Genomic DNA, 27,177 nt, shown 5'->3' with positions numbered 1-27,177 from the left:
ATTTTTAAGCCACAAAAAACAAACCAACCCTAGCTATAATTATCTATCTCAAATATTTCATGATCTATCTCAAACAAGTAATGACTTTACAAAAATCATAACCACAATGCCATTATCACATCAAAAAAAAAGAACGAAGGACTTCCCTGGCGGTCCAGTGGTTAGGACTCCGTGCTTCCAATGCTGGGGCCGCGGGTTCAATCCCTGGTCGGGGAACTAAGATTTCACATGCCCCGTGGCGCGGCCAAAAATTTTTTAAAAATATAAGAATAAAAAAGATGAACGAGGTGCTGTGTGACTGAAGCTGTTTTATGCTCCGATTTGCCCCCTTGTTGCTGCAGAGAACCTCCATGGAGCTTGTTCGGTCAACATGCCTGTGGGTTCTGGCAGGTCTGGCTGTGGGTCTGGGCTTTGGGGCCCTGGCCAAGGTTGCCAAGAAGAGCCTCCGTCCCGAGGATCCTTCAGGGAAGAAGGCCGTGCTGGATTCCAGCCCGTTCCTGTCGGAGGCCGACAGGGAGCGCATCGTGCGGGCGCTCTGCAAGGTGCGTGGGGGCGGCGCTCAAGCTGGGCCAGATGCTGAGCTTCCAGGACGACGCCTTCATCAAACCCCATCTGGCCAAGATCTTCGAGCGGGTCAGACAGAGCGTGGACTTCATGACACTGAAACAGATGATGAAAACTCTCAACAACGACCTGGGCCCCAACTGCTGGGACAAGCCTCCATCGGGCAGGTGCACCTGGCCCGCGTGAAAGTCATCCGCGAGGTGGCCATGAAAATCCAGTAGCCCGGGGCTTCCCTGGTGGCGCAGTGGTTAAGAATCCGCCTGCTAATGCAGGGGACATGGGTTCGAGCCCTGGTCCAGGAAGATCCCACATGCTGCGGAGCAACTAAGCTGGTGCGCCACAACTACTGAGCCTGCACTCTAGAGCCTGCGAGCCACAACTACTGAAGCCCGCGCGCCTAGAGCCCGTGCTCCGCAACAAGAGAAGCCACCTCTATGAGAAGCCCGCGCACTGCAACAAAGAGTAGCCCCTGCTCATCGCAACTAGAGAAAGCCCACATGCAGCAACGAAGCCCCAACACAGCCAAAAATAAGAAACAAATAAAATAAATAAATTTATATAAAAAAAGAAAAAAGGTCCAGTAGCCCTGTGTGGCCCAGAGCATCAACTGTGACGTCAACAAGCTCATGGCCGTGCTGAACAGGAGCAACATGCTTCCGGAAGGCCTGTTCCGTGAGCACCTGCTCGACGTGCCGAGGCAGGAGCTGGCCCTCGAGTGCGACTGCCAGCAGGAGGCCGCCTGTGCGGGCAGGTTCAGGGAGCTGCTGAAGGACCACCCCTTCTTCTACACGCCTGAGACTGTGGAGGAGCTCTGAAGCCCCCACGTGCTGACCACGCAGCTGGTGTCTGGCTTCCCCCTTGGCCCAGGCCGAGGGGCTGAGCCAGGAGATCCGGAATGAGATCCGCTACCATATCCTGGTCCTGTGCCTGCAGGAGCAGTTCCAGTTCTGCTTCATGCAGACAGACCCCAACTGGGCCAACTTCTTTGATGGTGCTCAGCAGCACAGGGTGACTATTCTGGACTTTGGGGCAGCTCAGGAACACGAGGGATCCTTCACGGACCGCTACTTCCAGATCATCAGGGCTGCTGCTGACCAGGACAGGGAGGCCGTGCTGAAGAACTCCATAGAGATGAAGTTCTTCACCGGCTATGAGGTCAAGGCCGTGGAAGATACCCACTTGGACGCCATCCTCATCCTGGGGGAGGCCTTTGCCTCGGAGGACCCCTTTGATTTTGGCGCCCAGAGCACCACCGCGAAGATCCACCACCCGATCCCCACCATGCTGAAGCACCGAGGAGACCTACTCCCTGCACAGGAAGCTGGGGGGCTCCTTCCTCACGTGCTCCAAGCTGAAGGCCCCGTTCCCCTGCAAGGCCACGTTCGAGGAGGCCTGCAGCAACTACCGCAGGAGGCAAGCCGCGCAGCATAGCCATGGGCCGGCCGCTCGGCCGGACCCTCTGTCCTGTGCCGCTAAAACTAGTAGGAAGCAGGTGGTGCCCCAGCTCCATTTAAACTTCGTACGGCGCGAGAGGGGTGGCCACTCAGAGCCTGTCGCCAGCGCTCACGCACAGTTTTTATTGCTAAGTGGGTATGGGGTGAGAGGCGCAAGAATGAAAATGCAACCCCACTGCCGTCTGTCAGAATCTGCTTATTGTTTATTCATCCTCTGAAATGACTCTCGATAAAAAGACGATGTTATGTCCTTTTCCTTTTTGTAACAGTGGTTTTTGCTAATGTGAAGGTTAACCAGAAGATGAGAGTTCTCCCTTTGAATCCCTGCCACCAAAAGCAAACAAAACAAAAACAAACAAACAAAAAAACCAGAAAAGCCTTTTTGGATTTTATTGAGCATGTAATATAAGGTTTGTGTGTGTGTGTTTCTAGCAGGAGATTTGTGTTTTCCGCCTTTTCCTGTCTGGCCTGGATCTGGAGCTTGAAGTGCTGATCTGAGCATTGCCAAAAAGTACTCCTTCACCAGGAGAGACCCACCCACACTTGCTCTCTGGCTGGTCCTAGAGGTTTTTTTATTTTTTACTTTTTTATTTTTTTTTATGTTTGGCTGCATTAGGTCTTCGTTGCTGCTCACGGGCTTTCTCTAGTTGCGGCAAGTGGGGCCTACTCTTCATTGCTGTGCATGGGATTCTCATTGCGGTGGCTTCTCTTGTTGCAGAGCACGGGCTCTAGGCTCGCGGGCTTCAGTAGTTGTGGCGCGTGGGCTCAGTAGTTGTGGCTTGCGGGCTCTAGGGCCCAGGCTCCATAGTTGTGGCGCACGGACTTAATTGCTCCGCGGCATGTGGGATCTTCCCGGAGCACAGCTCGAACCCGTGTCCTCTGCACTGGCAGGCAGATTCTTAACCACTGCGCCACCAGGGAAGCCCTCTTAGAGGTTTTTTGACAACCAGAGGTTTCCAGAGAACTGCTGCCTCCTGTGGGGAAGGGCAGGAGATGCAGAAGGGGAGAGAAAGCCACATGCTCTGTCTCTGGGCTCCAAGACTGGTGTGTGTGGGGCCCTTCCTCCCACTCCAGGCCCCTGGGCCCTTGTGGAAGGAAATGATATGCACTTGTCACCTGGTTGGACCCAAGGGGTCATTTCAGGCTCTGTTAATCTTCATACAGTTCTTGTAATTGTCTGATTTACTTGTTTCAATTTTTTAAAAAATGCTGAAATAAAAAGAACGATATTTCCTTAATATCTTATAATACACACCCTGTGTTCAAATATCCCAGTTATCTCAGAAATGTCTTTTTAAGTTAGTTTGTTCAAATCAGGATCTATACAAGATCCACATGTTGTGTTTTTAAACTACAGGGATTCTCAACCTGGGGTCCTGGGACCTCCAACTGGTCCAGAGTTCTTGGCGTCTATCACCATTGGCGGGAAAAAACTGACATCTATGTTTTCACTAACCTCTAATGACATTTGATATTTTTGTCAATTATGAATTTTGGCAACAAATCACAATACTATTGCCAGAACCTATGACCTTGTCACCCAAATAAATCACAGATGTTTTATAGCACATTACAGTTGTTGCAGATCTCTTGAAACATTAGTTTTACTCATCACCGCTTAGAAATTATGGTAGTTATTGAATCTGCAGCCAGATCTTATTCTTTAATGTACTAATAAAGAAGCACATATATTACTATATCACAATTATTATTTTTTTTACTAACCGTATGTTAATGCAATGAGTTTCCTCTGTAACCCTCTGGATTTTATGCTTTTATAAACTTGATTCTGAAAAGAGCCCCATGGGCTTTGCTAGATGCTCAGGCACATACAGGTCTCCGGCATGCAAAAGCTTAAAACAACACTCGCTAACAGGCCCTTTGTCTTTAAAGCCAATTATTTGTTGAAAAACCCAGGTCATGCAACCCCATTTTTTAAAAAAAGTTAATTAATTAATTTATTTTGGGCTGCATTTGGGTCTTCGTTGCTTTGCGTGGGCTTTCTCTAGTTGCGGCGAGCAGGGGCTACTCTTTATTGCTGTGGGCGGGCTTCTCACTGCAGTGGCTTCTCTTGTTGCAGAGCACGGGCTCTAGGAGCACGGGCTTCAGTAGTTGTGGTGCACGGGCTTAGTTGCTCCGCAGCATGTGGGATCTTCCCAGACCAGGGCTCGAACCCGTGTCCCCTGCACTGGCAGGCGGATTCTTAACCACTGCACCACCAGGGAAGTCCACCACACTTTCTTCTATTAACTTTATAGATTTACCTTTCACATGTGGGTCTTTGATGGAGCTGGAGTGGCAGATGTCGTTCCCAGAGCTGACTGCCCATCCAGTAGAACCCAAGTCCCCTTTTCCAGTTAGGGATGCCCCCTGAGAGGGGACAGGGTGGGTGCTGGGGTCACTATGGCCGTGGGGATCACGGTCTCTTACATTTTCCACCTGGCTCACCACTCACTCCTAACACAATCCTCACATCCAGGTAGATGCTCCTTCGACCTCCCCCAGCCTCCCCATGCCCCCACCGCCTCTCTGCCAGGGATCTGGTCCTCTGCCCAACCCCGGCCCCTCCAGCGACCTTGGCCCTCGTCATGCCCATGCCCGATACACACAGCCCCTCCAATCTCAGTTTCATGCTTCTCGCTCTCTATCCGCCTTCTCCTCTCTCCCAGCTCCCTCCCTCCAATCCCCCAACCCTGCCAGGACCTACGGCCCCATCGATGCCCCTCCCCTTTCACTGTCCTTCAGCCCTGCAAGTCTGTGGTCACTCACCAAAGTGGCTCCCTTGGATCCCCCCCCCCCAACTCCCTCTCTTTATTATTCTCACTTGGGAAACCCCCAATCTGGCTAAATCAAACTTGGCCTCTACTCCATGCCTCTGTCCTCTTCCAAGAGGTCAAAACTTTGAGTTCCTGACCGGCCCCTCAAGGGGTCTTCGGTGCATCCTCTCTCTTTTCCCCCATCTCTGCTCCCAGCTCATTTCACTGAAGCCGTAGGAGAGAATGTCCTCAATCTCCCACCTCCTGGCGTCTGCTCCACACATCTCCTCCTCCTCCTGATACGGATCAAGCCTCACTAAGGCTGACCCCCACTTGGGGACTCGCTTGTTTCCTCTTGTCCCCATCACTGCTCCAGCAATGCTCCCCTCTCTCCTGCATCGTCACCTTCCTGATCATTCCCGCTGGCATACAGATGTATTGTAACTCCTTCCATCTTAAAACAAGACAGAAGACAAAACTCTTTGACCTTCTCCAGCCACAGCCCTGTTTCTTGGTTCCCCTTTACAGCAAAATTTCTCACCAGAGATGTCTCCAGTTCTCTTCTACACTCTTTCCAATCAAATGTTCACATTCTACTCCTCCTCCACCCCTGCTCCATGGAAGTGCTCGTGTCAGGGTCCCCCTGGTCCTAATCTAAGTCACATTTCAGTTGTCGTCTTACTTGACCCGTCAGCCCTCATCGTTCCCTGTCTCCTTTGCTCCTGAGACACCAGCCATCCTCTCCTGGTCTTCTCTAGCCTCCCTGCCGGCTCCCTCTCAGTGCCCCCCCTGGTTCCTCTTTACCTTCTGGATCTGTACTGATGGTCACCTCTAGGTCTCCACCTTGGTCCTCTTCTCTCCCTGGAGAGCTCATCCAGTCTCACTTTATGCACCCAACTTTCTCTCTTTAACCCAACCTCAGGACTTACCCAGCAGCCCCCCTTGGATGCCTGACGTACGTCTCAAACTCAAGGCTTCTGCTTCTGAAGCTGAGCTCCTGGGCTCTCCCAAACCTGCCCCTCTGGCTGCCGCCCCATCTCGGTGATGGCGCCTCCATCCCTCCAGCTGCTCAGGCCACGGGCCTTCGAGTCCTCCCTGACACTCCACAGACTCTTTCCCTCGTGCTCCATAAATTATCCATCGGCAAATTCTGCCCACTCTGCTGTAGTAGGCAGAATAATGGCGCCCCAAAGCTACCGGTTCTAATCTCTCATAGGGAAAAGAGTCTTTGCAGATGTGATGAAGTTAAGGATCTTGAGATGGAAGGAATATCTTGGATTATCCAGGTGGGCCCTAAATACCATCACTTATAAGTATCCTTACAGGACAAAAGCAGAGGGAGAGAAGCACACACACAGAGGAGGAGGTGATGTGAGGATGGAACCTTGAAGATTGGAGTGATGAGGCCACAAGCCGCCGAGCATCAACAGCCGCCAGAAGCTGGAAGAGGCAAAGAATGGATGTTCCCTTACAGCCTCCAGAGGGCGTGCGGCCCTGCTGACACCTTGCTTGCAACTCAGTGATACTGATTTCTGACTTCTGGCCTCCAGAACTGTGAGAGCATAAATTTCTGGGGGCTTTTTGTTTTGTTTTGTTTTAAAATTTTTATTGGAGTATAGTTGATTTAAAATGTTGTGTTAGGGCTTCCCTGGTGGCGCAGTGGTTGAGAGTCTACCTGCTGATGCAGGGGACGTGGGTTCAAGCCCTGGTCCGGGAAGATCCCACATGCCGCGGAGCAACTGGGCCCATGAGCCACAACTACTGAGCCTGCGTGTCTGGAGCTTGTGCTCCGCAACAAGAGAGGCCGCGACAGTGAGAGGCCCGCGCACCGCGATGAAGAGTGGCCCCCGCTCACCGCAGCTGGAGAAAGCCCTCGCACAGAAACTAAGACTCAACACAGCCAAAAATAAATAAATAAATTTAAAAAAAAATGTTGTGTTAGTTTCTACTGTACAGCAAAGTGAATCAGTTATACATACACATATATCTACTCCTTTTTAGATTCTTTTCCCATATAGGCCATTAAGAGTATTGAATAGAGTTCCCTGTGCTATACAGTAGGTCCTTACTAGTTATCTATTTTATACATAGTAGTATGTATATGTCAATCCCAATCTCCCAATTTTTCCCTCCTCCCCTTTTCCCCCTGCTAAACATAAGTTTGTTTTCTACATCTGTGACTCTATTTCTGTTTTGTAAATGTGTTCATTTGTACCATTTTTTTTAATTCCACATATAAGTGATATCATATGATATATTTGTTTTTCTCTCTCTGACTTCACACAGTATGGCAATCTCTAGGTCCATCCACGTTGCTGCAAATGACATTATTTCGTTCTTTTTTATGGCTGAGTAATATTTCATTGTATGTATGTACCACATCTTCTTTATCCATTCCTCTGTCGAATTTCTGTTGTTTTAAGCTGACAAGTTCTTGGTCATTTGTTACAGCAGCTGCATTCTGTTGCCTCTCATCACCTTCTTGCCCGACCCTGGCCCCATCCTCCCACCCCAGCCATCTCAGCCCCCTCCCAGGTCTCCTGCCTCCTACCTTGTCCCCACAGTCTGGTCCACACTTGCAGCCATGAGGATCTTTCTAAACAGAAGGAGATGGGGACTTCCCTGGTGGTTCAGTGGTTAAGAATCTGCCTTCCAATGGCAGGGGACACAGGTTTGATCCCTGGTCCCACATGCCACGGGACAACTAAGCCCACGTGCCACAACTAGAGAGAAGTCTGCGCACCACATGCCTCAACGAAGATCCCGTGTGCTGCAACTAAGACCCAACACAGCCAAATATATAAATAAATAAATATTAAAAAAAAAAAAAACTGAAGGAGATCATGCTGAAAACGATCCACTGTCTCCCCCCTATCCTCAGAATCAAACCCAAACTCCTTACCCTAGGTTTTATGGTCCTACCTGACATGGTCTCACCTTATCCCCGGTCTCAGGATTGTTGCGAGGGTCACGTGAGTGTACACGTTAGCGCAGTGCCCAGCAGAGGTAAGAGTGCCCATCAGGGCAGCACAGAGGGTGCTTTGGGTCAGCAAACCTGAGAACAAGTCCAGACTTCATGATTTCTTTGTGATCTCCAGGCAGGGACCACACCTCTCTGGGCTGTTGAGATTACGTATGTAAAACCCTCAGCCCGGGCGTGGCACACAGTAAGTGTTCTAGTATTGTGTGTTAAAGTGTGCCAAGCACTAAGAGCTCTACATGGACCCAAAGCATCCTCACCACGAACCTGTGATGTTGGAACCATTACTCCCATTTTGCAGATGAGAAAACCAAAGTACCAAAAAGTTCCAGCAGAGCTACTGGGGAAACAGGAAGTTGGTCTGCGGAGTCCACACTCCACCACCGACTCTAAGGCCTCTGTTGCAAACCCATACCCTCACCCCTCCCCACCTGAGAGCTCGAGAACCATCCCTTCAATTGCATTTTGTTTCTTCTTTCTGCCTTTGTGCCCAAACACAAACCATGATTCTCAGGGCTTTGCAGTCATTAGAAAGACTTGGGGGCTGCCTTCTGAGACCTGGGATTCTGGGATCTGCCTTCAGGGACCCTGGATCCCTGGGACTGGGGGGCGGGAGGGTGGGTAGGGATGGCATTTTCATGGAGGGCCTGAGCAGATTCTGACACAGGAAGTCAGCAACCCCTCTCGGAGTAGCACAGGGAGGTAGCCTGTGGTTTAGCTTCTGAGTGAGACCGGGGTTCAAATCCCAGCTCTCCCCGCCATGATCAGTGGGGACTTTTGGCGAGGGTATTGTCTATATGAGCCCAAGTTGCCTTGTCTGACTCTGAGGTGAAGAGTCCTGCTTCCTAAGTGCGGTCTGTATGATAGTGACATAAGACCTGTAAAAATCTCAGGAGCCATCTTGACACACAGGAGGAGCTAAGTCAATGGGACCTTATGTATTGCTGTTATTATTATTAGTTGTTATTGTTGTTGCCCTGGTATTGTGTGGCCGCCTCCCCTAGCCTCACGTCCTCTGTACCTCAGCATCCTCGTCTGGGTAGGAGACTTCTGAGGGCCATGTCTGAAAACCCCAAGGGCAGCTTAGGGGAGGGCTGTATCCTCTGAAGAATGGCGAGGAAGAGAGGGATCAGGGGGGCTTAGCCAGTGTCTCCCTTGGAGGCCCAAGCTGGGCCCTCAGGGGTCTGGGACAGAGAGGGTCTCCTATTGATTCCACAGGAGCCTCTGGGGGGAGGGGCTCAGACCGTGGTGACCAGGTCCTGGGCAGGGTCTGAGGGTCATAGTCGGGGGACCAGTGTCTCCACTGGCTGGTCCCACTGGCCCCACAATGTCCCTGCAGGATCCGAGGCTTCACGAACAGTCTGTCTGGACAAAGACTGAGGCCACAGTGCCCTCTGGTGGCCAAAACTTTGCGTTCCAGGTTAGGAGACGAGAACAAATTTTGGGAATTGTTTGTTCCCAAGACTTGGGTGACAGGTAGCTCAGACGTCAGAGCCCCAAGAGGTCAGAACAGGGACTCGCCCTGTGTCTGGAGAGGTCAGGGGTTCAGGACTTGAAAAGACTCCCCTGGAACTTCCTTCAAGGAGCCCTCCCTGACCCCCAGCCTGGGTTAGGAGCCTCCTCTGGGCTCCCATAGCCCTGTGTACCTCCTCTATCCCAGCCCTGCCATCTGCCCTGGCTTCCCCCACCCTTGGCTGTCATTGTGTGGTGGTGGGTCTGTTACCCCACTGACTGAGAGCTTACGGCTCTGCCTGGGGCAGAGCCATCAGACACATCATTGCTGTGCCCCCAGCATGCCCACACAGGGCTGGGGACAATGATACTCTATAGAAATGAGTGAATATGCCTCTTAACCTCTCCCTTCTCTTTGCCTTGAAGCTTTAGCTCCAGACCCTCTGCTGGGAAGGTTTCCTTAATACAACACCCCCGCCACCCCCCCACCCCGCCGAGTCCCCTTCAGATGGTCCAAGTGTGTGGGAGGGCACAGCCTGGAGCCCACATGACTCCCTCTCCCTGCTGCTTGCACTCTGCAGAGCCAGACAATGGGGAGAGACATGGAGGATAATGACTAATTGATTCATTTATTTATTCAACAAATAATTGTTGAGCACCTGCTATTTTTCAGGCCCTGTTCTAGGCACTGGGGAGACAGCAGTGGAATGAACAACACTCCCGGCCTCATAGAGCTGGTAGTCAAAGGAGTGGAGACAGACACTCAGTCAAGTAACTAAATAGGCCTACAACATGATGACGAGTTATGGTAAGTTTTGGGAGAAGGAGAAAGCTTTTAAGAGGAAAGAGAGATTCTGGGGGATGCCATTTTAGCTGAGGTTGTCTCTGAGAAGGTGACATTCAGAAACCTGAATAAAGTGAGAGTTGGAGCCATGCAGGTGTCTGGGGGAGGAGCATTCTAGGCAGTGAGAACAGCAAGTGCAAAGGTCCTGTGGCTGGAGTGCGACTGGAACGTTCCAGGAACAGGGAGGAGGCCAGTGCAGCTGGAGCAAAGTTAGCCAAGGGAAGGAAAAAGGGTGATGAGATCAGAAGTGTGATGGGAGTTGGGAACGGGTTTGAGTAGGGCCTAGAGGGCATAGTGAGGACTTCGAATTTTATTCTAAGTGTGAACGAAGGGACTTCCCTGGTGGTGCAGCGGTTAAGACTCTGTGCTCCCAATGCAGGGGACCTGGGTTTGATCCCTGGTCAGGGAACTGGATCCCCCATGCATGCCGCAACTAAGAATTCTCATGTCACCACTAAAGAGCCCTCGAGCTGCAACTAAGCAGCCCGCCTGCTGCAACTAAGAACCGGAGCAACCAAATAAATAAATAAATATTTTTTTAAAAAGTGTGAAAGAAGCCACTGGAGGTTTTGAGCCAGAGCGCATGTGTGATGCCAGCTGTTTTAAGCAGCTCACTCTGGCTGCCCTGGAGAGAATAGAAATGGACTGTCCATGGGGGAGCAAAAGGGGAGCAGTACCAGGATGGAGGCTGTGAAGGGAGAAGAGTGGGTGGATTCTGGATCTATTCTGTGAATGTGGAGATAACGGCATTTGCTGATGGGTTTGGGGTGTGTGTGAAAATGAAGAGTCAAGGATGACTGATTGCACTTAGAACAAAATCCATTTTCTTTATAATGGCCTACAAGGCCCTACATGATCTGGATCCTTGCTGTCTCCCTAACATTGTCTCCCTCCCTGCCTCCCCCCACACACTCTGCTCGTTACACTAGCTTTCCCACTGATCTTTGAACTTGCCAAGCTTTTCCTCCTTCCCCTCCCATTGCATGGTGGCAGCTTCTCGGGTCTCAGCTCAAATGTCACCTCCTCAGAGCAGCCACTTTCTTTATAATGCTTATCACTCTCTAAAAGGATCAGTTTATTTGTTTGTTTATCATCTTTTTTCCTCCACTAAAAGGTCAGCTCCTTGAGGGCAGCAACTTTGCCTGTTTGTCACGCTGTATCCCTAGTGTCTAGAAGAGTGCCTGGCACATAGCAGGCACTTAATAAATGAACAAAGACATTGATTAACTCCTGTGCTTGTTTACAGACTGGCTTACACAGAAGAGACACCCAGACAAGTAGGCAAAGGCAAGAATACACGACAGACCCTGGGGTCATCCACATACCCAGGGGAGACCCAGAAGCCAGGGACCACCTTCTCCTGCGCGCCCGCGGTGCCTGGAGGATGGAGAGCCCGAGCTGGGGATGGAGCACCCCCAGGGAGGGGAAAGGATGCTTTGGGGCGATCCCAGCCCCGCCCTGTATCCCCAGTAGCCAATGGGCGTGCGGTCCTCCCGACGCCCCCTGGGACGTGTAGTCCGGACAGGGGCGCCCTCGGGCGCCGCCGAGCGCCCCTAGACTCCACGTCCCGTCGTGCGCCGGGAGGTGAGGGGATTGGCCGAGCCCCGCCCCCTGCCCGCCCCGCTCCGCTCGCGCCGCAGCCCCAAGAATGAATGAAATCGTAGCGCGCTGGGCGGCAGAGCGGGCGGCGCAGGCCGGGCTGGGCCCGCGCGCGGCGGCAGCGGCGCCCCGGGCCGGAGGCGGTCCAGCCGAGCGGGCCATGGCCACCGCCATTCAGAACCCGCTCAAGTCGTGAGTGTCCCCGCCGTCCACGTCCCTCCATCCCGCCCCCTACCCGAACCCTTCCCCCGCCCTCGCTGGGGAGGGGGACGCAGTGGGCGGATGGCAGTTGAATGTGGGCCCCCAGCTTGCCCCCCCTCCCCGGGGGGGGCCCGCCACCCCCTGTCGCCCCCTGGGGCTGGGGGCGGGAGCCCCTCGGGGGTCGCGGGGGCGCCTCTTCTTTGTCGCTGTCAGTGAAGGAATGTGGCGCGAGCTGGGGGGTGGCGGAGGCCGTTTCCCCACCCAGAGTGGGGGTAGGGGCTTCCCTCTCCTCCTCCTCCCTCTCTCCTCCTCCGAGTCTCTGGGGGCGCCGGGCCTGCCCCTGCCTGGGGCTGGGAATACGTACGCCTAAGTGCAGACCTCAGTCTCCGGGGTCTCCACTACCCTTTCCCCTCATCAAAGCATCTTTCTCTCTTTCCCCCCCCTCTGTCTCGGGGACCTCGGTCCGCGCGGCCGCAGGGTGGGAGCTGAGACGTCGGGGGTCCCCGATTAGATCCCTGATGTTTTCCTTCCCGGGTCTTCAGGACCTAAAGCCCCGACGCCCCGTTCAGCTTAGACCGTGGGATCCCTCCCTCTCTCCTCCCGTACACATCTAACGAGAGCATCTCTCATCCCCTTGGGGACTAGATGCCTCGGGAGAGGGTGCTGGGAGCGCCCTCAGCCTCCGGGGATTCCCTCCCTTTCTCCCTGTCCGCGTTCCTCCTCCGAGTGTTAGCGTCCTCCCGGGCCCAGTGGCTGGGATCCTGGACGCCTGGGTTCAAAGCCAGCTCTCTTCCAGCCCTCACCTCTCCTAGACATCCCTCGCTCTCTCCACCTCTCTTCTTCCCTCTCTTTCCATCTCTCTCGCTCCCCCCTCGGGATCCCGAACTCCTGGGTCCCAGCGCTCCCCACCCCCCTTCCCCAGGCGGTGACAGCGGGCTGGGAGTGACAGGCGCGCGGCCGCTCCCGCTCTCCCTCCCGGGTTGGCGTGCGCGGCACGCCCCTCCCCCTCCTCCCCGGCCTGGTGGGGAGGAGGCGGAGGGCGAACGCCCGCGGCGCCGCACAAAGGGGCCTGGGCGACCTCCCCCACCCTTCCCCCAACCCCTGGCACCTGCCACCTTGACCTTGAGCAACTTGTGCTGGGGGGTGGAGGTGGGGAGAGGGGCCCGGGGGCGCCCCCCCATCCCCCGCCCCCGCCCTCCAGAAAGGCTGTGCCAGGTGGCCGGACCGAAGGCGCCCAGTAGCTTCTGGTTTCTGCTGGGGGGGAGTTGGGAGAGGAGGGGGCCGGACCTTACAGGCACGCGCCTACAAGTGTGGCTTTGCGGTGGGCAAAGAGGGCTTGGAGGGCGTGTACGGGGCTGGGGTCAGCGTGAAATGGTGTGTAACGGTGACAACACTTCTGCTTCCCTCTCACACTAAGTCTTCCACACAGACTTGTCTCCCCTATGAGGGACACCCTCAAAGTGGCTGGGACGGGGTTCCTGTGCAGGTTGGTGGATCTATAGGTATCCAGACATCCTCACTCTGACCCTGGCCCAGACCTCTTGGAAGAGGTATGGGGCAGCCATTGCAGGGGCCTGAAGGCCAGAGTAAGCTTGGAGCACCCTTCTTTGCTCTCACCTTCCTAGGGGTCTGCAGGGGTGAGGGCAGGGACTGGCTCCTGAGAGAATGCGAGTCAAATCCCCTTGGGAGTGGGAGGTGGAGGGTGCAGCTCTCAGTTCTGACTGCCTGCATCATTCAAACCCCATCTTGAGCACTAATTTCCTGCCCACCCCGCCACCGCCCCCCCCCACCCGGCCCCGAGCCTCAGTGTTACCACCTGTGAATTGGGGAATCATAACAGCTCTTATTACCTCATGGTGCTGCTGTGATGTTTGTAAAGCACTTGGTACTGAGCCTGACACTGACTGAATGTAGTGATTATTATTGGTAGTATCAATATTGATTTCATTTGTGGTCCAGTTTCCACACAGAGCGCTGGGGGATGGGGACAGGAGGATTGTTTGGGCAGGGGAGCTCAAGTGTGGGAGAGGGGTCTCTGAAGGTGACTAGGGGTAAGGAAGGGAAGGGAGACCCCTCTCCAAATGTCAGCTGTGGGTCAAATTGTGCTGGTGGACAAGGGCGTCCAGGGAAGTGATGGAGTGTTCTACACTCAGGCTCCAAGCTGACCAAAACTGATGCAAAGGTTCTGGGGTGGGGCAGAAGTGAGCGGGGGGTCTGAGGCTAGAGGTGTGGGGAGAAAGTGTAAGGGCATATTGGAAGATCTGTGAGGGTGGTGGAAGGTGAGAGAGGAAGGTGGCAAGGGCACTCTGAGCTGAGCTGGCCGGTTGGGAGGAGCGGGGCAGGGCTTACCGTGGCTGAGATATGGGGTGGCCACTGTAGGGACCTGGAGGCCAGAGTGAGTGTGAGGACTTACTCCCCTTGCCATCTGCTCTAGGCCAGATGTGAAGTAGAGACCCACTCCCTGCTGTTTGGGCTTGGGAAGGGGGAGGTCAAGGCCTTACCTGGGGGAGATGGGGAAGAGCCTGTAGAAGGGGTCTAAGACTAGAGGTGTGTGTGTGTGTGTGTCCAGAAGTGACCATGAGTGTGGAAGACCCTGAGGGGCTCTCTCTCACCAGGGTGAGGTGGGGGTGTCAAGTGACAAAAGAGGTGAAGGCTCTTATGCCTCTTCTGTCTGCTGGAGAGCCCCCTGGTGGACAAGGACATTGGTGGGCGTTTTCATCCATGCAAGGGCTCAAACTTGAACACGAACTTTGGATGGGGGGGGTGTTTGTGTGTGTGTTCCAGGTGTGTGTGCGTGGGACTTGGTGATTGTTGTGACTTGGTAGGTCAGCTCCCTCTCTGGGCATCCCTTAGGGTAGAGTCAGTGTGGGTGACAGTGGGAGAAAGGAGGTGACCAGTTGGGTACAGACATCTGGGTGAGTGAATCCTTCTCTTAGTCCCACCTTCAAACAGCCACCAGGAGCTGAGGGCATGTGACTTCACCTCCTCATCTGGAAAATGGGTGTAATGACAATATCACCCCGGAGGGTCAGGATGAGGATCAAGTGAGTTAATCTCTGTTAAAGAACTGTGCCTGGCACATGGTGGCTACTCAGTATATTGCTATTCAACAAATATTTATTAAGCATCTATTATGTGCCCAGCATTATTCTTTCTAATGATGTTTAGCTATCACCATTTTACATCTTAGTACATATCAGGTCCTCTTTGTGGAATGAATGAATTTATTGAACACCTACTACTTGCCAGGTAACTTTTAAAACACTTTACCCATGCTTACTCATTTAATCCTCACAATAATCCAATGAGCCATCATCTGCATTTTACAGATGAGGAAACTGAGGCCAGAAAGGTTAAGTCATTTGCCCAAGGTCACACGGCCACCAAGTGGCATAGCCAGGATTTGAACCCAGGAGGTGTGGCTATATCTCCTAACTAGCACAGCTGCTGTCAGGCCTGGGAAGGGCTTGAGTAGGGCGGGGTCCCTGTGAGAGAGACAGCTCCGAGGGGGACCGGAGAGGGTTCTCCCGAGCTAGGAGGGACTAGGGGGAGGGGGCGGTGTCAGTGAGCCACGCGTTGGTGGGACGTTCGTGTGGGCACCTGTAAGGTGTCTCTAAGTCTCCTGGCACTGAAGTGTTTGTGTGAGTGTAAATGTATGTGAGTCTGTGCGAAGGTGTGGGAGAGGGAGTGTGCGTGAGTCTGCGTGGGACGCTGTGAGTATACGTGTGAATGTGTGTGTAAGCTGCCGCGTGTGGGTGTGTGCGAGTCCAGGTGTGCATGGGTGAGTGTAGGCCCATGTGTGAGACTCAAGAGGTGTGCATGAGTGAGCGCGCGTGAGTGGCTGTGCGTGCCTCCGGCCCCACCTCTGACCCGCTTCTCTGCGGGGTCCCGCCAGCCCCGGGCGGGGAACTACCACTCCCGGCATGGCCCGGGTGGGCCCACCCCGCCACCCTGATTGGCTGTGGTCCCGGTGCTCCCGCCCCCCGGGAATGAATGGATGGGCGGCCTCAGCGCCCGCCCGAGCTCTGGGAGGACCGGCCCGGCGGGGACCTGCTGGGGGCAGGACCCTGGGAGCAAGATGGCCACGGTCATCCCCGGCCCCCTGAGGTGCTGCGGGCCGGCGGGAGGCAGGGGAGGGCGCGCGAGCGGGTCTGCGCGGGCGTGTGTGTGTGTGTGTGTGTGTGTGTGTGTGTGGAGGCTGGGGGTGGGGCCGATGGGGTGTCTTGGGGGCTGTCACCGTGGGCCGGGCTGCGCGGGGTTGCGAATGTGTGTGAATGTGGGTCTCTGGCAAGAACCGTGTCCGACGCGCTGCTCCTGGAGGAGCGCGGAGTATAGGGAACTCGGAGCCCTATTGGCGCCCTCTTCGGGAAAGGGGGTCATGTCCCGCCCTGCGACCCCCGGGGTTGGGGAGAGGGTGAAATGGCCTGGGGGCCCGGGGGCCTTGGTAAACTTGAGTGAAGCCCACACTACCTTTGTCTTGGGTTGTGGAGTGTGTGTCACTTGTTCGGGTTCTGGTTTTTTTTTGGATATGTGTGTGGATATGTATTTAATTTCTTTCACATTCTACACTAGGTGTCTTTGGATATTTTGGTCTTTGAGTGTGTGTACATATCCTTTGAAACTGCATCATTTATGTTCTGTGTCTTTGGATTTGTAGGTATGCATGTATTTATGTGCAAATTTTTGTGTGACTATGGGTGGATTTGTCTGTTTCTATGTTGTGTATGTGTGTATCTTTGTGTGTTTGAGTATGTGGTATTTTAGATGTTGGTTTCTATATTGTGTATCTTCGTGAATGTGTGTGTGTATACTGTGTGAATCTGTGTGATTTCTTTGTATAGTGTATCTGGATTGTGTGTGTGTGTGTGTGTGATTTGTTTGTGTTGTGTCTTTGGATATGTGTGTAAGTGCATATGTGGGTAGTTTGTTTTTAACATTTTTTCTTTTTTAACATTTGTGTATCTGTGTGTGTCTTTGGATGCATGAGTAAGTGGATGTGTCTGTGTGTGGTGTGTCATCTGTTTGCATGTTGTGTGTCTTTGTGTGGGTGATTGTTTATGTTGTGTGTCTTTGGATATGTGATATATATTTGTGCATGTATATGTGTGTGATCTGTCTGCTTCTACACTATGGGACTTGAGATACTTGTGTTTTTCAGTAGATGTTTGTGTGAGCACATATGTGAGATGTGTCTGTTTCTCCTTTGTGAGTCTTGGGATATGTCTCTCTTTGTGTGTGAATCCTGAGTGACTATGTGCGATTTGTTTGTGTTGTGTATTTGGATATGTGCCTGTATGGATGGGTCCCGGTGTATTTTTATCTGTTTCTATACTGTGTGTATCCACTCCTTGGCTCAAGGCCTGCTTGAGTCCCGGGTTGGGGGCTCCTGGGTCCAGGAGCGACGACAGCGGGGGAGAGGTGAGGTTGGAGGAGTCGGCCCACCCATTCCCCACGGGCGGGCTGGGGGAGGGGTGCCGGGCGACCCGGTGCGCCTGCCCTTGCTGACAGCCGCCCGCCCGCCTACCCGCCCCTCGCAGCCTAGGCGAGGACTTCTACCGAGAAGCCATCGAGCACTGCCGCAGCTACAACGCACGCCTGTGCGCCGAGCGCAGCCTGCGCCTGCCGTTCCTCGACTCGCAGACCGGCGTGGCCCAGAACAACTGCTACATCTGGATGGAGAAGACCCACCGCGGCCCGGGTACGGCTGGAAGGTTGGGGGTGGGGCGGGGCGGTGGCTTCGCGGCCGCGTTCTTACCGCCCTTCTCACTCCAGGTTTGGCCCCGGGACAGATCTACACGTACCCCGCCCGCTGTTGGAGAAAGAAACGGAGACTCAACATCCTGGAAGACCCCAGACTTCGGCCCTGCGAGTACAAGATTGGTGGGTGGAGCTCCATCCTGTGCCTTCGGTGGCCCCCATGGGTGCCCACAGCACACGCTGATAAGTGTGTGGTGATGCCGGTGTGCCTCTGAGCATTCGCCTTTATTTCCCTCCTAGCCAGTGTCTGAGTGGCTGGCTGTGTCTGCCATTGTGTGTCTGGGTGTCGTCCGGAGATTCTCCAGTTTCCCCTGAGTGACTGAGCTTTGGACTGTATCTTATCCTACTTGGGCCCAGGCGTATTTCAGGACAGAGTGGTATCTGTTATGTGTGTCCAGGTGTATCCAGTCTTTGTATCTCTTCCCTTGTGAGCTGGGATGTATCAGAGTATCTGACTGTATTGCTTCCTGTGGATGTCTGAGTGTGTCTGGATGTATCAGTGTCAGGTTGTAACTCTTTCCCTTTGTAATAGAGTGTATCTCAGTGTCTGTGTCTTTCTTCAGGTGTTTCCAAGTGTATTAGAAGGTTTGTTTCCACTTGTGTGTCTGGTCTATCAGAGTGTCCAGCGGTTCCTGATGTGGGTGTATCAGGGGGTCCGGCTCTCTCTTCCTTTGAGCGCCAGATGCTTTGGAATGTCTGGGAGAATCTCTTCCCTGAGTGTCTGTCTGGTGTATTAGATGTATTTCTGCACGTGTGTGCTGCTCTGAGTGTCTGGTTTTATCACTTCTCTTGAATGTGTCCAGTACTATTAGAGTCACTGGCTGTCTCTCTTCCCCTGTCCAGGCATATCCAAGGATCTGTGTGGGTCCAGGTGTATTGGAGGGACTGTCTCTCTCTCCTGTGTGTATGTGTATCCACCTGAGTGACTCTCTCTAGGTGTGTCTATCTCCCCTAAGTATGTTCAGGTGTTTGGCAGGGTCTGGCTGTGTCTTCCCCATGTGGTCTGGGTATATCTGGTGGTCTAATGTTCTCTTTTGGAGTGTTGCTGGGTGTGCCAGTATACCCAAGGATCTGGATGTCTTCTCCTTGTGTCTGGGTATATCTGAGTGTCTGGGTGTATCTCTTCCTTTGTGTGTCTGGCTGTCTCAGATGACCTGTATGTATCTCCCCTGTGTATGTCCATGTGTGTCCTGTTTGAGTGTCTGTTCTCTCCAGGTGTGAGGGTCTGGGTGGGGTCTCCTACATGTATGTATGCAGTTATATAGGAGGGTCTGGCCATGTCTCCCCTTGAGTGTGTCCAAGTGGCTCTGAGGGTCTGGCTGTGTCTTCCCCAGGGTCTGGGCATCCTTGGAAAGGATGTATGGAAGTATTGTTGGAAGGGTGTATGGTTGAATCTTTGAGTCTGTTGCTGGTTGAGTGTGGGAAAGCCTCTTCCCTCTAGCAAAGAGCATGATTCTCCAATCTGGGCAGTTTGAGGAGTCCTCCAGGGACACGTTCTCCACTTGACACCCTCCTCCCTTGTCCCCAGACTGTGAGACGCCATTGAAGAAGGAGGGCGGCCTCCCAGAAGGGCCGGTCCTTGAGGCTCTACTGTGTGCTGAGACAGGGGAGAAGAAGATAGAGCTGAAGGAGGAGGAGACCATTATGGACTGCCAGGTAGGATCCCCCCACCCCCCCACCAGGGGCCACAGCTGCCCTCTCACCCCTGTCTCCTGCCCCGGCCCATCCTGTTCCTGCTCTGAAATCTCCCCTGGCTCCCTAGGGCCTTTGGGCATCCTAAGTCTCTATTCTTCCACACGTCATCTCTTTTTGGAAGACCTCCTGACTTGCCCTGACACCCCCAATCTCCAGTCCGCCCAGAGCCGCCCCACCCACAAAGCAGAACAATACCCCATTTTCTTAACCCCAATCTCCCTTCTCCTGGTGCCCAGAAACAGCAGCTGCTGGAGTTTCCACATGATCTTGAAGTGGAAGACTTGGAGGATGACATTCCCAGGAGGAAGAACAGGGCCAAAGGAAAGGTATCACTCCAAAGTTTCTCTCCATCACTCCTCCGCTCAATGCAGATCCCATTTATTGAGTATGTACAATGTACAGACCCTGCCCCAGTTTGACCTCATTTAATCCCCAGAGCAGCCTGAAGGGATAGGGGATTTTTATACCTATTTTACAGATGAGGAAATTGAGGCTTGGGTCTATTAAACCATTTGCAAAACAGAGATTGTACAGTGGGTTAGAACTAGCTTCATACCTGTGTCACGGATGAGGAAACTGAACCTTGGAGAGATCAAGGGAGTTACTCAAGGCCCACAGCTAGGAAGTGGCAGAGCTGTGATTTGACTTTCAGGCCCAAATGATGAAAATTCTTTTAGTTCCCTCCCTTTCTTGGCCCCTCACTCATGACTTTTCCCCTAGGCATATGGCATCGGGGGTCTCCGGAAACGCCAGGACACCGCTTCCCTGGAGGACCGAGACAAGCCGTATGTCTGTGATAGTGAGTCTTTCTGAAGAGGGGGGAAGAGAGAGAGAGTGGGGCCCAGAGACCTCTCCCCTCCTGGCCCCCTCCCTTCTGTTCTGGACCCTGGTTGGGGGATGCTCAGGCCTCTGGCAGAGGGTGGAGGTGTGATCCTGGAGGCCAGGGCAGAGGCGGGCTGGGAGGGCTGACCGGCCCTTCCTGCTCACTCTCCAGTCTGTGGGAAACGGTATAAGAACCGGCCAGGGCTCAGCTACCACTACACCCACACCCACCTGGCTGAGGAGGAGGGGGAGGAGAACGCCGAACGCCACGCCCTGCCCTTCCACCGGAAAAACAACCATAAACGTGAGCAGGCGGGCAGGGCGTGGGGTGGTGAGGGGCCCTGGGAGTGGGGGCTAAGGAGCCTGGGAGGGAGGGGGCACATTAGACATTTCTGGAAAATCTCCAGCTCAGCGGTCCCCTCCCCCCACCAACCATGGGGGATGCTGGCTCTGAGGTTGCCATGGCAACCAACCATCTCTCCCTCGCTCCTGGCCGGGCGTAATATTTCTGGGTCTGATTTATTGTTTCAATTAGAGCTTGGGGAGGGGGGGTGATAGATGACTCCCCTCCCTCCCTGCCTCCCTTTCTCCCTTCTCTGGTAAGCTTTGGCCGAGGGGCAGGGTCCGTGGCCTGGGAACCCTTGGCGACCGCCCATGCCAATCCGGTGCCAACCCTGACAGCTGAGGGATGGGGGAAAGCTTGGGGGGAGGCTCTGCCAGTGGAAAAACCATCCTTCCACCCACCCCTCGGCGGGAGAGGGCAGTCTCTTCATCCCATCCCCACCACACACCGAGGCACCTCTGTGTTCAGAATTTTCCTTCTGAATGTCTGTTTCCATACCAGATCTCAGCCAGTGGTGTCCACCTAATTTTTATTTAGTCGGGGCTTAGTTGGGGGGGGCTGTCTGGTAGAAGTGTGTATGGGCGGGGAAGCAGGGGGCTCTTCCTAAAGCTGCATCTGCCAAGTTTTTACCTAATAAAGAGGACTTATCAGTTGTCCTCAAAGAGTTGGGGGGTTCCTGATGAGAATTATTTGGGCTCCCCCAACTCTCTTTTGCTACTGGCCACAGCTTGGGGTAGCTGCTCCCTCTCCCCACCTCCTCCATGCCTGGAGAAGGGGTCCACCCCTGGGGCTGAGGCTGGGGGCAGGGTGGAGCCTTGCCTATGGTGAGAGCCCCTCTTTCTGTCCCCCCATCCCCAGAGTTTTACAAAGAATTGGCCTGGGTCCCTGAGGCACAGAGGAAACACACAGGTAGGGACGCCTCCCTCTGCCCCTACTTCTGCAGCAGCCTTTGACTGAGTGTCCCTGCCTGCCCATGCCAACCCTTGCCTGCTCTCTTTCAGCCAAGAAGGCGCCTGATGGCACTGTCATCCCCAACGGCTACTGTGACTTCTGCCTGGGTGGCTCCAAGAAGACGGGGTGTCCCGAGGACCTTATCTCCTGTGCCGACTGTGGGCGATCAGGTGATGCCCCCACCTGAGGTTTCTGGGGGCTGCGGTGGAGAGGACTCCAGGAGTCCAGATCTGGAGGAGAGAAGGCAGAGGAGTGAGAGGACTGGTGGGGGGGATGCAGAGCATCCCAGGGGCACTGAGGATAAACAGCCGACTCAACTGCTGAGGATTGTGGGAAACTGAGTGGGGTCAGGGAGGCTCTGGGAACAATGGGATGTGGTTGTCATGGCATTGTGGGTACCGGCATGTGCTTATCTGGCGTGGGGAACAGTGAAAGATGGTTGCCAAAACATCGTGGGAAGTGGGCTGTGATAGCGAGTAATGGATTGCCACTGCCTGGGTGCTGTGGATCACAGAGGGCACTTGCCATTGCCATGGAGTTGTGGTTAATAGACTGTGGTTTCCCAAGGTGGACTTGTGGGTAATAGACGGTGGTTGCCTCAGCATGGTGGCTAATGAATTGTGGTTGTCATGGTATTATGGGTAGTGAAATATGGTTGTCATGGCGATTGGGTGTAGTGGAAGGTGGTTGTTGTGGCCTGGGGTAGTGGCTGCACATCTGTGCTGGGGTGGTGGGTTGACCAGTGGGTTAGCACCCTGCACAGTCATGTTGGTAACAGTGTGGTTGCTGGGGCATCGTGTGTAATGGGCTTGGGTTGCAGGGAACCAGGGTGTGGGGACCCCTCTGTGGAAGGCAGTTGCCATGGCATTGTGGCTGGGAGACTGTGGTTGCCACGTACTGCGGTTAATGGAACCAGCTGGCCATTCTGCTGTGGGTAATGGCATGTGGCTGCCTCAGCACGGTGGTTAACAGGACGTGGCTGCCCGGTGCTGTGGGTGGTAGAAAGTGGTTGCCACAGCACCGGGGGTAATGGAATGCGGTTGCCATGGTGTCCTGGGGAGCAGAGTGTGGTTGCCATGGTGGCTGGGTAGGAGACTGGTGGCCAGGGCAGCGTTGCCTGCGGGACAGGCTCTGGGCACCGTGGGCTGGGTGGGGTCGGGCTGTGGGCCTTGTGAGCTAGGGATGGGGGCTGAACCATTGCTTCCCCGGGGATCAGCAGCCACCAGGGGCATGATGACCCCTAACCGCATCCCTGCCCCTTGGCCCCCAGGACACCCCTCGTGTTTACAGTTCACGGTGAACATGACGGCAGCTGTGCGGACCTACCGCTGGCAGTGCATCGAGTGCAAGTCCTGCAGCCTGTGTGGCACCTCGGAGAACGACGTGAGTGCCCACGCGCCCCCTTCCCCGGGACATGCCCCCAGGCGGCCTCCTTTCCCTGGAGCCCCCTCCCTGGTGAACACCAGTAACCTGTATTATGACTATCGTTAGTGTCCATTAATTGAGCCTGGCACTTAATACTCTTCACTCTCTGACTCCTTCCAACTGCCCTGAGGTAGGTGATCTTGTTCCCACTTCACAGAGAAGAAACCGAGCTCAGAGAGGGGACTAGACTTGCCCAAGGTCACCCAGCCAGGAAAATGGTACGGCTGGGACCTGAACCCACGTCCATGGCTTCCAGACCATCTCCGTGTCATTTTAAGTGTTCCACAGAATCCTATAAAACCTAAACTACAAACTGCAAACTGACAGTCCTCAGGGGTGTTTTGCTCGTCGCCCAGCAGGGTTTTGCAAAGATGACCTTCTCAGAGCCCTTTGTCTTGCAAGGGACCACCTCCTCCGGCCCCTTTGACCTGGCCCCTGCCCCCGCCCCCCACCCCGGTTTCTGGTACCCGTGCCCCCAGGGTGCCAGCTGGGCGGGTCTCACCTCCCAGGACCAGCTGCTGTTTTGTGACGACTGCGATCGGGGTTACCACATGTACTGCCTGAGTCCCCCCATGGCGGAGCCCCCGGAAGGTGAGAGAAGAGGAGGGCCCGACACGGGGGTGCGGTGTTGGACAGTGGTCTTCCTGCTGTCCGCTGGGTGGGAGGGGGTCGGGGCAGCCTTGACCAGACCTGGGCCTAACTCCCTGTCCTCCGGCCTCGCCACAGGGAGCTGGAGTTGTCACCTCTGTCTTCGGCACCTGAAAGAGAAGGCCTCTGCCTACATCACCCTCACCTAGGCCTGGCTCTGGCTCACCTGGACCTCTGGGGTGATGCTTGCCTACCTGCCTCTTGGAGCTCCTCCAGTCTCTCCCCATCCTTAATGCCCCACAGTGGAAGGGGCCGGGGGGCGGGGGGAGCCTGAGAGGGGGCTGGGCCACCCCCTCCCCTCTGTGCAAGTGGAATGTTTGCCCTGTGGGTTGGTGGGCCCAGCAGGGTCCTCTCCCTTCCTCCCTCCTTCCTCACCCCTTCGCAAATGGGCACCAGGGGCTTCTGCTCCCCTCAAAGCCATACCCCGCCTCTGGGCGGGCACGAGGGGTGGTGGATGCCAGCTGGGGGCACGGACAAAACCTTTTTCTAAAGAAAAAGTCAAAAAGTTAAAAAAAAAAAAGAAATTAATATATAACAAAGAGTCCTATAAGGTCTGGCTGGGTGGAGGGGGCACTGCTGAGCGCATCTACTGGGCACCAGTCTCCGCCAGTTTCCTGCCTGGCGGCTCCTCCCCCCCAGTCCCTGGAGTTGCAGCTCTCCCACCTCCCCACCCAAGGTGGGCACCATTCCCCCCTTGTGCCCAGGGCAGGTGGGTGTGGTGTCCACCCCCCGCCCTCTCTTGGTGCCCACTGTGGATACTGCATGATGTGAACCACGGTTTTGAACTCCGTTCCTGCTCCCTCCCTGAGAGCCCCGCCCCGAGCCCACTCCGTGCCTGCCTTGGCAAGGCGGGCCCCTGCCCAGCGCCTGCTGGAATAAGAAGCACAGACTCTGCAACGGACTAGATTTTCCTCCTCCCCCGCCCCATTCCCTACCGGCCAGGCCGGGCTGCCCCCTGCCACCCTCGCTGGCCATTTTCGGGTCGCAAGGGGGCGTGGTTGTTTCTTGTGGTTGTGTGTGTTTGTTGTTCGGGTTTTAAAAAAAAAGGGAAATTGAGACTGCAAGTGGGGGAGGTGGTGGGTTTGGGGGGGTCTCCCCCGATCCAGGCGTGTCCCCCCTTGTAAACGAGTCTCCTTTATTGCCTGCCTCTGCTGTGAATTAACTTGTTCCGTGTATTAAACTGGGCCTGACCCCTCTGCCCACGTCGTCTGCCTCGTTCTCCAGGCTGGTTTGGGGCGTCACCAAGAAGGGGAGATGGGGCCTCACTGGGGGAGAAGCAACCGAGGTTAACAGCTGGAGCTGGCCCTACGTCCATCTCCCTCCAGCTCCCCTCTGCACCCCGCCTTTCTCTGGCTTTGTCCCAGCTCCTCCCTGCCTCACTGGAAAGGAGAAGGGGGGGGGATGGGGTGGAGGGGGCTCCCACCCAGCCAGCTGTGGTTGCCCTGGCAACGGACTGCTGCAGCTGCAACGGGGAAGCAGTGAGGAGGGAGGCGGGAAGCTGGGGACTGGGGGAAGGGAAGGGATGGAAAGATGAAGACTGGGGGCGGGCCCCTCCCCTCGGGGCTGTGGTAGGGATCAGGGGTGCCAGGGGCGCCTCATCCTACACCCAGACATCACCTGGAGCTCCCTATCCCGATGTGGGGCAAAGAACAGAGGGGAATGGGCAATGGGATACAGATCCAGGGACATTAGGAGGAAGACAGATTTGGGTGAGGTGAGGTGAGGAGTGACAACCAGGACACAAGAACAGTCAGGAGAGAGACAGATAGGAGTCACACATTTATAGAGAATGAGAAAAAGAGCAGGAGAGGGAAGACGTAGACCTGGAGAGAGATGTAGATGAAGGCGGCCAGAGGAATTATGGCGGAAGAGGACAGAAGAGATGATTTAGTGGGAGAGAGGCAATAATAGTAATAAAAAACAGCAGACACATGGGGAGAGACAGAGGAGGAAGTACAGGGATCTGGAGAGAGAAGCAGAAGAGATTCCATGTGGGGAGGCAGGGAACCAGGGCACGTAAAATAGGAGAGCGGAAGAGAGAATAAGAGGGGGGAGGCACATTTGGGGAGAGAGATGAAGTTAGGACCCAGCACAGGCGAAGTCCTAGGACAATGACACAGAGATGAGATTTCAGGGGAGAGGACACAAAGAATTTAGGGAGACAATAGAAAAATCTGGAGAGAGCCGAAAGCAGGAAGGGATTCAGAGCCTGGGTGAGGGGAGAGCCAGAGGCGGGGTGGGAGGCAGAGGAGACTGGGAGAGGGTCGAGGAGGGCGCCCGGGCCAGCGAGAGGGTGACAGGCAGAGCAAGTGGAAAACTGGGGCAAGATGGGGCAGGGACGAGCAGGGCACAGTTCAGGCGAGAGCGCAGGCCGGCGTGTGCGAGTTGTGCGGTGTTGGAAGTTGGTGTGTGTCACAGGCGCCAGGAGAGGATGTGAGAACAGCTTGTTCTGCCGTTTCCGTGCTGGAGGGGGGAGGGCAGCACGGGTTGAGGATGGGGCCTCAGGGAGGGCGGAGACAGGGAGAGTGTCTGGAACACTCTAGAATTTTTAGGAGATGTGGAAATAGCTGGTCCACCTCCTCTGGAAAAAAGACATATACCCGTTTTGGAAAAAGATTTTTTGTGTGTGTGGGGCGGGTGTGTGTGTGCGGGAGAGTCTAGGTTACAGAAGCATCAGGTTTGAGCTCGGAAACAGTAAACTCCATCACAGGTAAACGGCTAGGTGGGCCAGAAAGCCCCAGCCGTGAGGTCAGCCCTGTCAAGAGGAGGGGCTGATTCTCAGATCCAGGTGGAGCTGGACCTAGACTTCCCACCAGAGGCCGGACCTTGGGATTCTCACATGAAATTTCGAGATTTGGAAAATAAGTTTGACCCTGATCCCCGGGTCAAACTGCGAAAAGCGTTTCGCCAGGGCAGCTGCAGATCTGGGGCCAGGAGTTTAAGACCGCTCCCAGCTAGGAGAGCCCCTAGGCCCGGGGCTGAGGTCCCTGGCTGTGTCGGTATCTTTCCAAGACACCTCCACCTCTCCCCGAGCCCCCGGGGCCTGGAAGCAGGGGCTGCTCTCCACTCCAAACCACCGACTAGCTGACTGGCAGAGGGAGGCCTACTCCCACCAAGGGCGGGTGTGGTGCCAATAAGCCAGCACCGGCAGGGTGTGGCCTGGGGTGACAGCCCTGCTCAAGGAGGCAGGGGCCCCTCAGTTCGAAGTCTTGCTGCAGAGGACAGAGTTACAAAGCTCGAAATCCAGCTTTCTTTCTGTACCATCTCCAGATTTTAAAAAGTTGACCATTAATTTTAAAACCAACACAACTCCATGGGCCGGGTCTGGCTTTTAGGCCTCAAGTATATGAATTCTGAGGTGAAACCTCCCTCTTTTTAACTTAAGAATTTCTTACATCCGGGGGAACTCCCCGGCGGTCCAGTGGTTAGGACTCGGCGCTCTCACTAAATTTCTTACGTTCTGAGTGTTGGATTTCTGTCACTTGGGTTTCAAGAAAAAGAGAATGGTGCCCCCTGGTTCTCAGGGGTGTGTGCGTGCATCGGGGGTGACGGCGTTTGGGACTAGGGGGACAGGGGGAGGGGCTGACACTGGATCACACCCGCTTCTCGGGGAGTCCAGGCAGCTGCTCAGCTAGCGAACACACAGGCCACTTCTATGAAACATTTATTTCCTTTAAAACCTCCAG

The 27,177-nt window shown here is 54.7% G+C and overlaps 1 protein-coding gene and 1 pseudogene across 6 annotated transcripts; both read left to right on the top strand.

The window, feature by feature from the left end:
- The first annotated feature begins 350 nt into the window (after positions 1–350).
- LOC137752413 (atypical kinase COQ8A, mitochondrial-like) lies at positions 351–5,094 on the top strand (annotated as a pseudogene).
- A 6,683-nt stretch (positions 5,095–11,777) lies between these two features.
- On the top strand, positions 11,778–24,687 carry DPF1 (double PHD fingers 1). 6 transcript variants are annotated; one of them, XM_068527543.1, is made up of 12 exons: positions 11,778–11,841; positions 17,388–17,548; positions 17,623–17,730; positions 19,136–19,263; positions 19,539–19,628; positions 20,023–20,101; positions 20,297–20,428; positions 21,326–21,376; positions 21,469–21,588; positions 22,689–22,801; positions 23,353–23,434; positions 23,570–24,687. In XM_068527543.1, the coding sequence occupies exons 1-12, from the start codon at positions 11,810–11,812 to the stop codon at positions 23,638–23,640; spliced, it is 1,167 nt and encodes a 388-aa protein (XP_068383644.1). In that variant the 5' UTR covers positions 11,778–11,809; the 3' UTR covers positions 23,641–24,687. The 6 variants fall into 6 exon arrangements, with proteins under 6 accessions (XP_068383644.1, XP_068383643.1, XP_068383647.1 ...); XM_068527542.1 differs by having other exon boundaries at positions 23,323–23,434; XM_068527541.1 differs by lacking the exon at positions 11,778–11,841 and adding an exon at positions 15,862–15,957 and having other exon boundaries at positions 23,323–23,434.
- Positions 24,688–27,177: the final 2,490 nt, after the last annotated feature.

This window comes from Eschrichtius robustus, chromosome 19, assembly GCF_028021215.1.
Source record: "Eschrichtius robustus isolate mEscRob2 chromosome 19, mEscRob2.pri, whole genome shotgun sequence".
Taxonomy (NCBI): domain Eukaryota; kingdom Metazoa; phylum Chordata; class Mammalia; order Artiodactyla; family Eschrichtiidae; genus Eschrichtius; species Eschrichtius robustus.
The sequence above is the reverse complement of the archived record's forward strand: the minus strand, read 5'-3'. Positions and strand labels throughout refer to the sequence as shown.